Consider the following 16,004-nt stretch of genomic DNA (forward strand, 5'->3'; position numbering starts at 1 on the left):
GGTAGCTTCTACTTTGTAAAGAAAAAAGAAAAATTAAAAAGATGCAATATAAGAAAGTGTTCCGGGGCGCCTGGGTGGCTCAGTGGGTTGGGCCGCTGCCTTCAGCTCAGGTCATGATCTCGGGGTCCTGGGATCGAGTCCCACATCGGGCTCTCTGCTTAGCGGAGAGCCTGCTTCCCTTCCTCTCTCTCTGCCTGCCTCTCTTGTGATTTCTCTCTGTCAAATAAATAAATCTTTAAAAAAAAAAAAAAAGAAAGAAAGTGTTCCGTTTGGAAATGGTTTTCAGGGTGATTGTCGTACTTGTCAGGCAGGCATTCTATCTCTGCATGCTTTTGGAGGACTGGATCCGGGTATGAGCGCATCGAGTCGGGACCCACAAGGCCATTTCTTTACAAAATATGTAACTAGTTTGATAGTGACAGTGGTTTCACAGGTGTGCACTGAGCTACAGACTTGTCGAGAAGGACACAGTTAACATGTACTGAGTTTATATGCTAATCATATCTCAATAAAAGAGTATTTTTCAGTGTAATTAAAAATTGGGTTGGGGGTCCCTGGGGGGCTCAGTCGGTGAAGCGGCTGCCTTCGTCTCAGGTCATGATTCCAGGGTCCTGGGATCGAGCCCCACATCGGGCTCTCTGCTCAGAGGGAGCCTGCTTCTCCCTCTGCCTCTGCCCCTCCCTCAGCTCATGCACACGCTCTCTCAAAAAAATAAATAAAATCTTTGAAAAAATTGGGTTGAAAATACAGGAATGTTGACTAAACATTCACTGGTCACACTTCACGGACCTCTTAGTTTGCCAGCCTATAGAAACATGGCATGATTCTCAAGGTAAATTTTGGTGGGAAAGCATCCTTAAGGCAAGGACCACTCTGTGAAGCAAAGAGACCAGAAACTCTCGTCACTTGCATTTCGCAAACCCTGGAAGCTCTGCCTGTAGAAACCGCCAGAGCCACTGGCTTCTGGGGACCGCGAGGCTGCCGGCGGGGGGGCCCTCCCTCGTGGATATAGCACAGACCAACCTCCGCTGCTTCCACCAGAACCCTGCGGCTGGGACCCCAGCTACAGGAGGGGCCCCTGAGGGGAAAGCCCCGCTCTGGGCAGGTGGGTGGTTCCACACTGGGCAACGGGCCGGCATCCCCTAGTGGGGGAGGGGACGCCGTACCCCACAACCCAACAGCCCCGACCCCAGCTATGTACCGAGGCTGGCAGCAAGCATCCGCCACGCGTTTGCGAAGCCCGTGGGATGATTTGTAAGACGTACATACCCCTTTGCATATCAAGTCGCCACCGCGAAACTTCGTGACAAAGTTTAAACAGCATCACCTTTCAGGGAGAATTCAAATCTTGACATTTTAAAATAAAAGACTTCCATTGCTCTCCTCATCACAACCACCAGAATAAAATAAAAGCACCCACAGTGATGTGATTTCCACCTTTATCCATTTTAAAAAATATTGGAGCAAACTGCTTTTTAAGAGTGAAATACACCTGGGGCGCATGGGTGGCTCAGTCGTTAAGCGTCTGCCTTCGGCTCAGGTCCTGACTCCAGGGTCCTGGGATCCAGTCCCGCTTCAGGCTCCCTGCTCAGTGGGAAGCCTGCTTCTCCCTCTCCCAGTCCCCCCCTGCTTGTGTTCTCTCTCTCGCTGTCTCTCTCTCTGTCAAACAAATAAATAAAATCTTTAAAAAAAAAGAGTGAAATACATCTGATCATATCTTATTCTTATTTTCCAAGACATACAACCTCCATTCACTCCTGCCTCAGAATTAGACAAACTATATTTTTTATGCTGCAAAGTTTCCACAGTTGATCACTCCATCATACTCTATCATAAAAACTATGTAAACGCTGAGATTTAATTTTTCGTATACTGTGTGAAAATGTGTTCTTATACATCAAAGTATCAGGAACAACAGCTGTAGCACAAAATCAATCAAACAACATGATGACGTATCTTGAAATCAGAAATTCTCTTGGTAATAACGTTCTTAATACCCTGATCGCAGGAGGCTTTGCCAATGTTTCTAGTGCGGCTGATGTGGGAAGAGGAAGGGGTATGTGACCTTGACCTCAGGTACGTTCCCGGGTGGGTCAGGTCTGAGAAAGGAATCCAGTGGGCAACTCGGGGCTGGAAACTGGCTGGGGTGGAGTTCAGCCGTCAGAGCAGACATGCTGTGGAAGCTGCATTTGGAAAACTGACCGCTGACTGCGTCTACACCACTGTGGGCCAGCCTGTCAGTGGACAGGGGCAGGGTCAACTCCGGAGGCTTCCCCAGCTACATTACTTCCATGCCATGGAGGCTGGTGCAGACCCTGGGGGCTGGCCACCTACTTGGAGATGCGTACTGGCCTGTGACCTCTGCGCCTCCCCCAAGCTCCCTCGGGATGATGGTGAGTTGAGGAGGGGCAGCTTAGCCAATGGTCATCCAGGTGAGCCACTCTGGATTGTCACCTGGACCCCACTCTGTATCCCAGGGTCCCAGGTCTGCCTGACAGAGGAGTGAGTACCACCCAGCATGATCCACTTTTCATTTCTCCCTGGACCTGAGACCGGATGGCAGTGAGCCCTCTGCAAGGGGCCCGGACCCTTACCTGCCATTGACCACACTCTTCTTCTCCAGCCCGCTGGGCAGAACCACAGTGACCGCCACCGTTCTGTTCCTCAAGTTCTCCTTCATGTGCAGCAGGTTCTGCGGAGGGCCGGGGGACATGTCCCGGGGAGGCTTCTGTCCGCTGTGCACATTCGCCGTGGCGGGCTTTCCAGGAGGAGGCGGGGCGCGAGCCTTCATCTTCCTCCTTCAACAGTGACAGCACAGAAGGGCTGAATGAGACAACAGCTTCCAAATCCGACCTTAATGCCATCACCTCCGAGCGTCCAGCGCCTTTCCAGGACCTTCCCTCATGACAAGCCATTCTTTTAACTCTTTCTCCCTCCTCAGAACAGCCTTCTGAGGTATATAACCCTTTTAAAAATCGATATATTGGCACACTCTTCAACACTAACAGAAAGGGGACAACTAAGGAAAACAGGTGAACCATGCTTGAAAGGAAAGGATAAGCCGAAAAATGGATTCCCCACCAGAGTGGCATGGTCATAATCTGTACAGATTGAGGAGTGGGCTGGTGCAGCAGAGTTTGTGTGGACCAGCCCTTTCTGAGCCACTGAGTGGGGGAAAAATACACCAAGTTCACGGGGACTCCCCTAGTGGTCTGCCTCACTCAACTTGGATCCCTGTCCCAGCTCTGGATCCAGGACCATGACCAGCTGCAGACTGGAATCCATAGACCCACGATGTTTGGGTTGTGTTAGGACAGCATCAGGGTACACTAAATTATCCAGAAAGCCCATCCCACCAACACCCTCCCCCAGGCCATCCTGCATGTAGGCGGCAGCTGGGCAGTGAGGGACACGAACAATGGGATCGTCACCTTATTCCGGCTATGCTTTGACTTCTCAGTTCACTTTGCAGGAGACTGGTAAACACACGGGAACCAGTCACCCACTTGGTCTCCTCCAGATCATTCAGGGAGGCAAAGGACCTTACTTGATACAGGTATTTTATTTTATATACAGGTATGTCTCTGTCTTCATGTATGTATATATATATATGCACATACAGAGACACTTATGTGTGCATAAGGGCCTTATCTTACAGAGACCGTAGGTATTTTATAATAACTAGTATTTACTCAGCGCCGGGGCCTCTGCTAATAATAACCTTCGGACGTTCACCTCATTCAAACTATTTGGCAGCTGAGAAAATTGCACGTCCAAGAGATTCGTAGCTGCCCTGAAGGCCCATGGTTATTGGTGTTGGAGCAGCAATGGAAAGCGGACGTGCCTGACTCCCAGGGGCCACTTCTGCCCACTTTGCCCTCCCACCTCCTGCCACAAAGAGCTAACGAGCTTAAATTCTCCTGCAGAGCAATCTTCTTGGGGGCACTCTGGCCCAAGGTATCAGGCACAGTAATTCCATTTCTAGAAACTGGTCGCAAAGAAATAACTCCCCAATTATTTCCCCATGCGAAGTTCAAAGGTGCTCAGTACAACATAATTTACAATGGCAAACAGACATAAAATAATCAAACCGCATGTCAGTAAGAGACCATTTCAATAAACTATGGTACTTCAAAACAATGTTATGCTGGTACTAGTTAAATACACTTTAAAAGTACAGAATTTGATGACCAAAGTACTTGATTCAGATTTTTTTTTTAGAAAACAAATACTGTTTTGGAAAATTCCATTTTAAGGGAATTATGCATTGTAGCCGTAGATCATAAACAGTCTAGAAAGATGCACACAAGAATCTCCAGGATACGTGTCATATCACATTTTGATATTTTCACTTCTATGCATTTTCTAATTTTTCTATAATGTCATCTATAAATGCATTACTTGTAAAACAAAAGAGGTCACTTAAAATTGGGGGGGAAATAGCAAATGGGATTCAGAGCAGGCCATGTGCTCCTGCAGATGGGAATGACATTCCAGTCTCCTCCTCTACTGGGATATGTAGACCTAGATTAATGCCCTTTTTTTCTTGGTGAAAAACTTACATCTGTGTCATAATTGTTATCATTTGTGCCTTATTCTTATCCCTTACATACTTCCTTCATTTTTAACTTGCAGAAATGAAAGCGAAGTAGTCGGCATATTGCGTGTGGGGGCAAGGGCTGTATGTTACTAATTCATCGACCCTCCTGATGACACTCTGAGGAGGGACTAAGTTATTCCTGCTTCATAGGAGAGGAGCATGGACACATCTTGATAAGACCAGAAAACGGCAGAGCTAGCAATAAACCCAAACGGTTTTCAGTGCTGCATTCTCCAGCCTGTTATGAAGAATGGATGCCACCCCATGCTACAGAACGGGAAGTCGGGACATGGAGAAGTAGGTTACAGTATCCTTTACTAGTCAGTCCTGGGTCTAGGACTAGATGCTCAGGCTCCCAGAAGTCAGCCTGCTGTTCATGTTAACTCCCAAAGGTGCTTTCGCTGGGGGAAAAGAAGTGCTTATTTTTTAACATGTTGGGGAAATGAATACATTTGCTCAGGATGCTCTCTGTTTATTTCTGGATACTAATAAACCTGGCTTGAACTCCTGAGTCAAACAGGAAGCAGCTCCTGACACATTTATTCTATCGGCCGGCCCCACCACGGGAGCAGAAGTTGGGAGAGAGGAAGAAGCAATCACCAGTCCCCCCAGCATTTCCCACATGAACAATCTCCCCAGCTCCCAGCCCAGCTCTCATCACGGACACCCGCACACATGCTGTGTCCTCCTACCATCCAGCCTCCACCAGTGAATCCTGCTGCCTCCCCGGATGCCCTCACTCCACATGTAGGAGATGAGCTCCGACCACGGGGGCCATGCGTCTTCTCACACCTGACTCTGTATGGTGCACCCTGACCCCACCTGCGCGCAGGACCTACAGCCCCACAGGCTGCCAGGACACCCAGCAAAGCTTTCTGTCCAGCACAGTGTTACGTGTGTGTGTGTGTGTGTGTGTGCACACGTGCATATGTGAACAAGTGTGTCTGTGCATGTGCATGTATATGCACATGATTACACGTGTGCATGTGTGTGCAAGCATGCACGTGTGTTTATGCGAGCCTGTGCATGTGTGCACGTGTGCAGGCCTGCCTGTGCATGCACACTGAAGCTAGCCGACACTGAAAAAACTGGAACATTTCACAAAACAACATGAAGTTCTGGCTCCAGTAAGATCCTGTAAGGCCCTGAATTCCTTCATAGCAAAAACTGGGTGTGTGCCTCGGATTGGAGTCTGTGACTCAATGCCATCACGCACCCGTCCTCTGCAGGGCTGTGGCTAATACCCAAAGCAATGGCATAGCCTGAAAGTCAGGGGTCTCCCTCGACCCTCCATCATGAACCCGCCCCCGCTCCTCCCCCACTCACCTGGCAATGGGTCTAACCTTCCCTGTTCCTGGAAAACTCACAATCACACCCTCTTGCCTATGCCACATCGTACACCCTCCCTGGTATGCTTTGCTCTCTTGAAAACACAGCTCAAAAGCATGTCTTCTGAGAAGCCTCTAGAAGCTCTGGGCCTGAGGACACAAGGCTGAGACCAGTGCCCCCTCCTGGCTGCACTCAGGAAGCACATGGGAAGCTTACCAAGTGCCCAAGACCCGGAACAGACCCATCTAATGTGCATCACCTGAGAGCTGGTTATGCTATCAGATCACAACATTTCTCCAGAACAGAGTCTCCTTAACAGCAAAATCGCACAGCGTTTCCATTGCAATTTCTGTATCATTTGATGAAAGCAACTGACAGATTATAAATATATGTTGATAAATTTGTGACATCGCATTTTTATTTCTCACAGAATAATTATTTTGAAGAGTGTACGTGAGAAATTTCCGTCCACACCAGAAATGGTGCCTGGGGTGTGGATGGAGTCAAGGCCCCGCTTCAGAAGTAGTGTGGGTCCGTAAGCACAGAGACCTCGGCGGGGGAGAAAGCCGCTTCCCACCTGCCCGAGACACCGGACACACAAACCGGCCCCCACTGCCGTTGACCTCCCCATGTAGCAATCCTGGTGCCCCATGTCTTCAACTTCATTTAGCATCTCTGGAAGGCAGCAGATGCTTCAATTTTTTTTAAAGATTTCATTTAATTATTTGAGAGAGAGAGAGAGAGAGAGAGAGCATGAGTAGGGGGAGGGGCAGAGGGAGATGGAGAGGCAGGCTTCCCGCTGAGCAGGGAGCCCAACACAGGACTCCATCCCAGGACCCTGAGTCCATGACCGGAGCTGAAATCAGACGCTTAAATAACAGAGCCCCCAGGCACCCCAACAGCAGATGCTGTATTAAGACTGTTTATACTCTCCACATTGAGTGTGCTGCCCTTCATATTTACAGGTATTAAGGTGGGGGAGGAGAAATGGGTAATGGGTCATGCCCATCCTAGGGGAAGACAGCATTATGGGCTGCACCTGCTCAGGGTGCCGGAGTGCTGCGGTTTCTCTAAACCACTTTTTCTCACCTGAATCTTGATAATCTGAGGGAGAGGATCTACTGCTCTCATTTTGCTGGTTGGGGAACCCGTGAGTGGGTGATTCTGAATAACAGTGTCCCACAACTATTTGGGGATTATCTTTTTCAATGTCGTTGAGAAAGGGGAGGGGAGCAGAAGGTGGTTTCATGTCTGTTTTGTCCAAGGGAAAGGCCTGGTCACTGCAGGAAAAAGGGTCTGGTTGGGAAGCGGGCCGAGGAGCCAACTAACCCATAGCCAGTGGGGATCCCAGATCACCTGTGAGAGCCAGTGTGGGTGAAACCGCTGGAAGGCATGTGGGGGGAGCGCTGGCAGCAGCAGCCAGAGCAGTGAGCACAAACAGTTCTGGAGACAAGCAGCCTGAATGAGAGGGTTAGCCTGTGCTGTTCGGGGGGTGGGGGGGTGCATGGGCAGAGCGACCGTGGGGGGAAGACGGATGGGTCTGCGAGCAGGAGGAGGACCTCACGATATTTGGGGTTCCAAGTCTCTGGCTCCAGGGCAAGGGTCAAAGCAGCCCAACAGAGGACACATTGTGGGAGGCGATGACCAGGTGGCTTTCAGTGACCTGGGTCTGAGATGACAGTGACATTTCCAAGCAGAGGCAAGGGCGAGCAGGGGAGAGAAGCCTGGGCCTCGACTGAGGACACCTCTGTGAATGCTGTGGAGGTCCCTGCTTGGAGCCAGCCACCAACAAGCCCTCCAGGAGGATCCCGTAAGGTTGCAGTGGTGCATCTGCAGCGGGGAGAGTGTGGAGGGTTGAGCCAAGGCACAGTGGTTGCCACTCAGCCTGAACTCGGTCTTTTCGTAATGTTGGCTGGCCAGTGGGTCTCCATCTCAGACGTCATCCTGTGTGTCCCGGGTAAGCCAGGAGGATCGGAGACACTGTGCATAGGTTTCTTCTTTCTGGATCTCAGTTCCTTTGGGGACATTGGGGGCTGGGCTGTAGGACACCTCCAATTCTAGTATACCAAATCACAGAAAAATAGGAAACCCAAACTACTGCTTTTATCTTATAATTAGGATTAGGATGGCCACTATCCAAAAAAAAAAAAAAAAATGGGGGGGGGAGAAAAAAGAAAATAAGAAATGTTGTCAAGGATGTGAAGAAATTGGAACCCTTGTACTCTGTTGGTGGGAACGCAAAGGGGTGCAACCACAATGGAAAACAGTATGGAGGTTCCTCAAAAAAATAAAATCAGATCCCCTACAATTCCTTTTCTGGGTCCAGGAACACCTTGGCAGTGGTACGGGTTTGGTTCCAGAGCAAGTGAAACAGCAGCTATCATGATAAAACCAGTCGAATGAATTCTTTGGTTGCCAATGCATGTAAAAATACTGTTTATACTGTACTGCAGTGTTTGTGTGTGCAACAGCATTACGCCTAAAAGTACAATGTGCACACCTTAATTTAAAAACACTTTACTGGGACACCTGGGTGGCTCAGTGGGTTAAGCATCCATCTCTTGATTTCGGCTCAGGGCATGATCTCAGGGTTGTGAGATCAAGCCCCATGTCAGACTCTGTGCTCAGTGGAGAGTCTGCTTGAGAGTCTCTCTCCCTCTCCCTTTGCCCCTCCACTGTTTGTGTACTCTCTCTCTCTCTCTCTAAATAAATAATCTTTACAAAAATAAAAATACTTTTTTGCTAAACAATGCTAGCCGTCATCTGAGCTATCAGGAAGTCGTATCTTTTTGCTGGTGGAGGGTCTGCCTCGATGCTGATGGCTGCTGACTGACCAGGGTGATGGTGGCTGAAGGATGGTGTGGCCGTGGCCATTTCTTAAGCTAAGACAACAGTGAACTTTGCCACGTCAATTGCTCTTGCTTTCCCGAATGCCCTCTCTGTAGCATGGGACACTGTTTGGCATCTACCCACAGAACTTCTTCCAAAGTTGGAGTCTGTCCCCTCGAACTCTACCACCATTGCTTTATCAGCTAAGTTCCTGCAATATCCTAAATCCATTGTTGTCCCTTCAACGGTCTCCACAGGATCCCCACCAGGAGCAGATTCCATCTCAGGAAACCACAGTCTTTGCACGCCCATAAGAAGCAACTTCTCCTCCATTCATGTTTGATCCTGAGCCTAGCAATTCAGTCCATCTTCAGGCTCTGCTTCTAGTTCCAGTTCTCTCGCTCTTTCTACCACATCTTCGGGTACTTCCTCCAATAAATCCTAAACCTTTTAAAGTCATCCATGACGGTTGGAATCCACTTCCTCCAAACTCTTGCTCATGGTAATATTTTGATCTCTTCCCATGAATCACGAATGTTCCTAATGGCATCTAGAGTGGTGAATCCTTTCCAGGAGGTTTTTAATTGACATGCACCAGAGGAATATCCATCTAGGGCAGCTCCAGCCTTATGAAATGTATTTCTTAAATAATAAGACATGAAAGACAAAATTACTGCTTGATCCATGGGATAGGGAACAGACGTGTTGTGGCAGCCATGAAAACGGCATTTATCTCACTGTCCATCTCCATTGGAGCCCTTGGGAAATCAGGTACATTGTCAAAGCAGTCATGTTTGGAAAGGAACCCTTTTTTCTGCAGTAGGTCACAGCAGCAGGGTTAAAAGATCCATAAAACGTGCTGTAAACAGATGCGCCATCACTCGGGCTTTATGGCTTCATTTGAGGAACGCAGGTAGACTGGATTCAGCACAAATTTTAAGGGCCTTAAGGTTTCAGAATGGTCACTGAGGATAAGCTTCAACTTCCAGTCACCAGCTGTATTAGCCCTTAATGAGAGAATCAGCCTTTCCTTAGAAGCCAGTCACTAATTTCTCTCTAGCTATGAAGTCCTAGATGGCATCAGTCTCCAACAGAAGGCTGTTGTGTCTACACTGGAAATCTGTTTAGTCCCTTCCTTAATTCCCTCCACCAGATCTTCTGACGACTTGCTGCAGCTTCTCCATCAGCCCCCGCTGCTCCACCTGGAGATGCTTCTTTCCTTGAACTTCACAAACTAACCTCTGCTAACCTCAGACTTTTGTTGGCAGCCTCCCTCTCAGCCTTCCTAGAACTGAAGAGTCAGGGCCTTGCTCTGGATGGGGCTTTGGCTTAAGGAAATTTGTGGCTGCTTTGATCTTCTGTCCAGACCTTCAAAACTTCCTCCATATCAGTAATAAGGCTGTTTTCCTTTCTTATCATTTGTGTGTTTGCTGGAAGAGCGCTTCCAATTTCCTCCAAGAACTGTTTCTCTGTGTTCACAACTTGGCTCACCGGTTGTCACAAGAGATCTTGCTTTCGGCCTATCTTGGCTTTCAACATGCCTTCCTCACCGAGCTTAATCATTTCTAGCTTTTGATGAAAACTGAGAGACGTGGGGCTCTTCCTTCACTGGAACACGTAGAGGCCATTGCACGGTTATTGACTGAGCTCGTTTCAACACTGTTTTGTCTCAGGGAATAGGGAACCCCGAGGACAGGGAGACAGAAGAGGAACAGTGGTTTGTGAAGCAGTCAGAACACACACAACACTGATCAGTGAAGGTCACCGACTTCTATGGGCATGGTTTGTGGTGCCCCAAAACAACAATAGCTACATCGAAGATCGCTGATCATAGATCACCCGGACAAATATAATCATAATGAGAAATTTTAAAATAATGTGAGAATTGCCAAGATGTGACACAGAGACACAAAGTGAGCAGATGGGGTTGGAAGAAATGGCGCCGGTAGACCTTCTCGATGCAGGGTTGCCACACATCTAACAGTGATAAAAAATGCAGTATTGTTCACTGCAACAAAGCCAAGCACAATAAAAGAACGTAGGTCTATACCCAAAAGAACTGAAAGCAGAGACTTGAAAAGTTCCCCCCAGGTTCATGGCAGCATTACAATAGTCAAAATGTGGAAGCCACCCAAGCACCCATTACCAATGAATAAGCAAAGCATTCTGGAATATTCTCCAGCCTTAAAAAGGAAGCAAATTCTGAAGCATGCTACAACACAGAGGAACCCAAGGACATTATACTAAGTGAATAAGCCAGGACAAAAAGACAAATACTGTGTGATTCCCCTTATTTGAGGTTCCTACAGCCATCAGACTCAGCAAGACCAACCGTAGAATGGAGGGCACCAGGGGCTGGGGGAGGGCTGGATGGAGAGGTTTAGTGTAACGATTTAACAGTTTTGGTTGACCAGAGTTTGCAAGACGAAGAGTTTGGGTGATTGGCTGCATGGCAACGTGAATGTTCGAAACGCTACCGAGCACACACTGAGAAATGATTAGCACAGTCAATTCCATCTTATGTGTATTTCATCACAACTGAGTCACAGTAATTTCAACCTAATAAAATTAGATGTTTATCCTGGTAGTTGTAGAATGTAAGGCAGACTTACTGCCAGGGCTGTCTTCTGTCCTTCAATGGGCTCCTACCTAGGGACCCCCACCCCAGCTCCCTAGCACGGAAGGAATTTCTTGCTGCGCACACTGGGGGAAGAGAAGTGGATGTACCACCTGCCAAGGGTGGAGGGAGGCCGAGGGCCCCTTACAGCAAAGGGGGTGGGAGGCTGGACCCACAGGGGTGGGACCCCTTTGGGAGCAGTTCCAGAGGGTGGACGCAGGTTGCCAGACTAAGCTTCACTAGGCATGAGGGGACAGTGATGGGACCTCCTCTGCCTCCCTCTGGAATCCTCCTCCACCCAAGGAGCAGCCACAATACCTGAATTCCGGCTTGTCTTTTCAAGGATGTAATTATGTTCAGAGTTCTGCTCTCAGTTCGAGAGCAGAAGCTGCCCAGGTAGACCCAAAGCTCCTCTGAAAGTGAGCACTGTCTCCACATGACACGGTCACAGTGCCATGGGCTCCCTCCCCCTGGGAAGGACTACTGCTGTTCCCACGGACCCAATCAGCTTCACTCGTCCTCAAACGTCATCACACTGCCAAGCCAGTGACTCTCTTTGGGAAGGTCTGTGCAGGTGCCATGGAGTTGGGACCTATCTGACCCTATGGAGCACGTGGGCAGTAAAAGAGGCAAGGCCCCTCCTAGGCATGCCCCAGGCTGGTGACCCAGCTGGTGACTCTGCCTTCCTTCTCCACACTGTCAGGGACAAGCAGGGCTGGTCCAACATACCTCAGGGGCTGAGTCACTGAGCAAGCAGCATCCCCCCTTGCCGCCGCCCTGTGCTCCCTCCAGGTATGAGACTGGGTGTGCCCCAGCAGAAACTATAAAGCAACATAATATATACAAAAACATCTATGGGATCTCAAAGGTCATCAGTCAGAACACCGGATGGTTTTCGCTTCAAACCACCCCCCATATTTCCTGTCACAATTTCAGGGCCATGCTTGCTAGCTCCCACATCAGCTGGGACACCGCCAGCTGACGTTTTCTTCCCAGAGCTCGTCCACAAGCAACAGAACACTGAGATCTGCTCCCTCAACACGAGGCCGTCCAGGAGGCCGTGGGCTGCTTGTCTGGCACCACCTGGGCCCAGTGAGTGCAAATTCCAGGGCAGGAATCCAGGCAGCTGCATTAAAGCCTAACTCCACAGGAACCCAGCCAGGCTGGGGGAGCCCGGGGCAGGCAGGGCCTGGAGCCTGCAAAGGGAAAGTCCCCACAGCTCTCTACTCTAACGTCCCTGGAGCAAAGTCCAAAGGGCTCTCTGCTTTATGTGCAGTGTTTTGTTTTGTTTTTTTCCTCATGCCTCACAGTTCCTCAGTGTCCACGACCAGCGGACACTGAAGTCAGTGGTCATGCTGATGCCAGCTCACCCACTTGCCAAGCCTGCATGATTGATGCCCATTTACCATCCGGCTGCCCTGGCAGGAAGCAGGACGAACAGTACCTGCCTAAAGGGAATTTCAAAGAAAAAGCTGGCACACCCCACTCTTCCCTCTTTGGATCCACCGAGAAGCAAAAGCTCTGGCTAACTGGGTCTGTTTTCGCCGTGGGCAGAAGGGAGTTACCACTCTCTCCCCAAGATTCTTCCAGAGCAGGAAGTTTGCTTCCTCCTAAAAGATTCTGAGTTAGAAACCAGCCACCTTGGTTCTCAGGGTCACTTCGTTGCCCCTGTCAGCCTGGTCTCTCCTGCTGGCAGCTGGACAAGGCCTCTGCCTCCTCCCAAGGAGGGAGCAACCTGGAGGCGGGTAGGGAGTCCTAGAGGAGTCAACGCGGGCTTCGGGACTCACCCCAGTCCGCTGGAACCTGACTCTGCATTTGTCACCATGGGTGATTCCTGGGTGCCCGAGTGGTTAAGAGGAAACATCAGAGAAAGGGGTACGCTTCCAACAGGACTTTCCTAATGATGCCCTGAAACATTATTTTTACACACTTATGTAACTTGTCCCACGGGGCCGCCTGGGTGGCTCAGTCAGTGAAGTCTCTGCCTTCACCTCTGGTCAGGATCCCAGGGTCCTGGGATCCAGTCCCTGCTGAGCAGGGAGCCAGCTTCTCCCTCTCTCTCTGCTCATGTGCACGCTCTCTCAAATAAATAAATAAAGTAGAACAAAAACAAAAACCAAAAAACCAAAAATCCTCAAACCATAAACGTGTCCTGTGAGCCAGCACCAAGAGCGTCTGAGAAGATCGTCCTGCACGAAACCAACATGGTCGACCCCATCCCGTCAGGACCATTCCAAGACGAACGGTACCAGATCTAAGTCGCCCTCCACAAGCTCACAGTCTCCAGGGCAGGCCGATACGACCCGGCGACGGCGCAGGTAAGGAAAGGACGAAGGACAGGCCGTGCCACTCAGGGATGATAAAGGACTCCGGACTTAGGCTGGTTCGGGAAGTCACCTGCCAGACGTGATAAGAGAAGCCTGTTGGAGGTGGCAAGCACAGGGGCGGGCGTGAGGCCGCTCCCAGCAAGGACGTGAGAGGGAGGCAGGGGGCTGAGCGTGGACTGGATTGCGGAGACCCTTGTGCCTGTCCGCAAACAGCTCTGAGCACAGCAGTGCCTGTCCCCAGGGAGCATGTGGCGACGGAGCAGCGCGCATGCGCCCACGGAGGAGCGCGCATGCGCGCACATACACCCATTCCAACAGCTCTGGAAGGCAAGCTCAGAAGCCATAGCAATTCAAAGCCGCGGACCGTCAGATCCAAAAGAGAAGCGCGGGATCGCAGGAGTAACAGGAGAGGGACTGGGTTAGAAAGAGTCAGGCAGAAAGCTCTACGTTACCAGGACGGAGGGAAAAGAGAGCTCGTTCTAGAACAGTGTGTGCTCCAGCTGGGGAAGATGGGGTGGGTTGGTATGAGAAGCTAGAGAGGAAGGAGCCTGGCTGAGAGGGCCAGCCCTCCCCATGGAGAGCCCCGGAAGGTAAGGTGCTCAGACGGGTGCACCAGGGCCTGGCAGCCCGGCAGGTACGGCAGGATGACAGGTATGTGGGCAGCTGTAACCCCCGTCCACCCAGCAACCTCGACTAGAGTCTGGGGGTGGACAGTGCCCATTTTGCCCAGTGATTTCCGTGGCCCAAGCTGGTAGAGATGGGGACGAGTGCTCCAAGTGGAGCAGATGTGTGGGAGTGGGAGGGGCGTGGACGTGAGCTTTCCCAGGGTCGCAGGGTCCCGGCAGCCCCCTACTCACTTGGCTGGGACTTCAGTCAGTACATCATGAAAATGACAGATGGCCATTCAGGTGCTGCCCTGCCTTCTAGCAGAAACAATCACATTTCATGACTCTGATGGTGCTGGTTTCAGAGCTGCCCGCTTGGGTACACAGCCGGCTAGGAGGTTCTAGCTGCATAAGCCATGGCTTTCCCCACCTGAGGCACTAAAGGCATAGCGTGGACTCACAGACACACTGGGGCTCTACCCATGAGGCTTGAGCTTGAGTTTCTGTGTAGACTGAACCTGGTAACAGAAGTAAGGTGACTGGCTCAGGGCCTGGCAAGGAGTAGATGCACAGAACAGCTCTCCTGTCTTTTTTTTTTTTTTTTTAAAGATTTTATTTATTTATTTGACAGAGAGAGAGATCACAAGTAGGCAGAGAGGCAGGCAGAGAGAGAGGAGGAAGCAGGCTCCCTGCAGAGCAGAGAGCCCCATGCGGGGCTCGATCCCAGGACCCTGAGATCATGACCTGAGCCGAAGGCAGTGGCTTAATCCACTGAGCCACCCAGGCGCCCCAGCTCTCCTGTCTTTACATACTCTCTTGTGCCCAAAGAGGGCATCCGACAGACTTAGGACAGTGTGAAGTTCATTTATAACAAAAAGGTGCACCTGGGCAGCATGGACATTTCATCAAGTCACAATGTGTTTGAGTGTGCCTGTTTAGTTTTTTTTTAAAACAGTGTTCGAAAATAATTAAGAATTCTTAAGTGAAACTTTTGTGTAAGAAACCTCATCTTTAAAACACATTATTCTTTAAATCAGAGTTTACGAATCCCTAAAGATCTCCAAATGGAGTTGTTGGCAGCCTAAAGGGTGAAAGATTTTTTTAAATCTGCAATCGTATGTGTGTCTGTGTGTGTTTGTTTTAATTAGGAGCTTCCCACATGGGGTCATCTGTGTTGTACTCACTGCCACACTGTTCAGTACCAGTGCTGGGTGGGGTTGGGACCACGCCTGCAGCAGAGACTGAATAATGTCCTCTGCACTGTGAGGGTCAAGGCATCCACAGTGGTCCAAATCCAGAGGTCCTACACCACTCCAGAACTGACCACGCTTGTTCTCTGTTGCCCAAAATCATGATGGAAAGGTCCTGCCTTTTTTAATTAGACATGTAGTGTTAAATAGGCAATGACGAATATTTTATTTAACTACTTTACAGTATCCTGTTCTCATGTATTATCAAACAGTTCCATCCAATTAATGGGATCTTGCTATCTGCATTAAAAAGCCACCATGGGGTGCCTGGGTGGCTCAGTTGGTAGAGTGTCTGACTCTTGGTTTTAGCTCAGGTCGTGATGTCAGGATGATGAGACAGCCCCACGCTGAGCCCCACGCTGGGCTCCACGCTCAGTGAAGAGTCTGCTTTGGATTCTCTCTCCCTGTCCCTCTGCCTCTCCTGCTCTGTGCTCTCTCTCTCTCAAA

General features: G+C 49.9%; 1 protein-coding gene across 7 annotated transcripts in view; it reads right to left on the minus strand.

Moving 5' to 3' along the window:
- COBL (cordon-bleu WH2 repeat protein) overlaps positions 1–16,004 on the minus strand; it is a 260,852-nt gene that overhangs the window by 160,084 nt on the left and 84,764 nt on the right. For 6 of the 7 annotated variants that reach the window (XM_046020837.1, XM_046020832.1, XM_046020833.1 and 3 more), the window contains exon 2: positions 2,595–2,798. In XM_046020837.1, coding sequence (XP_045876793.1) covers positions 2,595–2,798 — 204 coding nt within the window. Of the gene's footprint in view, positions 1–2,594; positions 2,799–11,693; positions 11,801–16,004 lie in introns of those variants that run through there. The other variant, XM_046020836.1, reaches the window with a different exon arrangement.

This window comes from Meles meles, chromosome 10 (genome assembly GCF_922984935.1).
Source record: "Meles meles chromosome 10, mMelMel3.1 paternal haplotype, whole genome shotgun sequence".
In the NCBI taxonomy this organism is placed as follows: Eukaryota; Metazoa; Chordata; class Mammalia; order Carnivora; family Mustelidae; genus Meles; species Meles meles.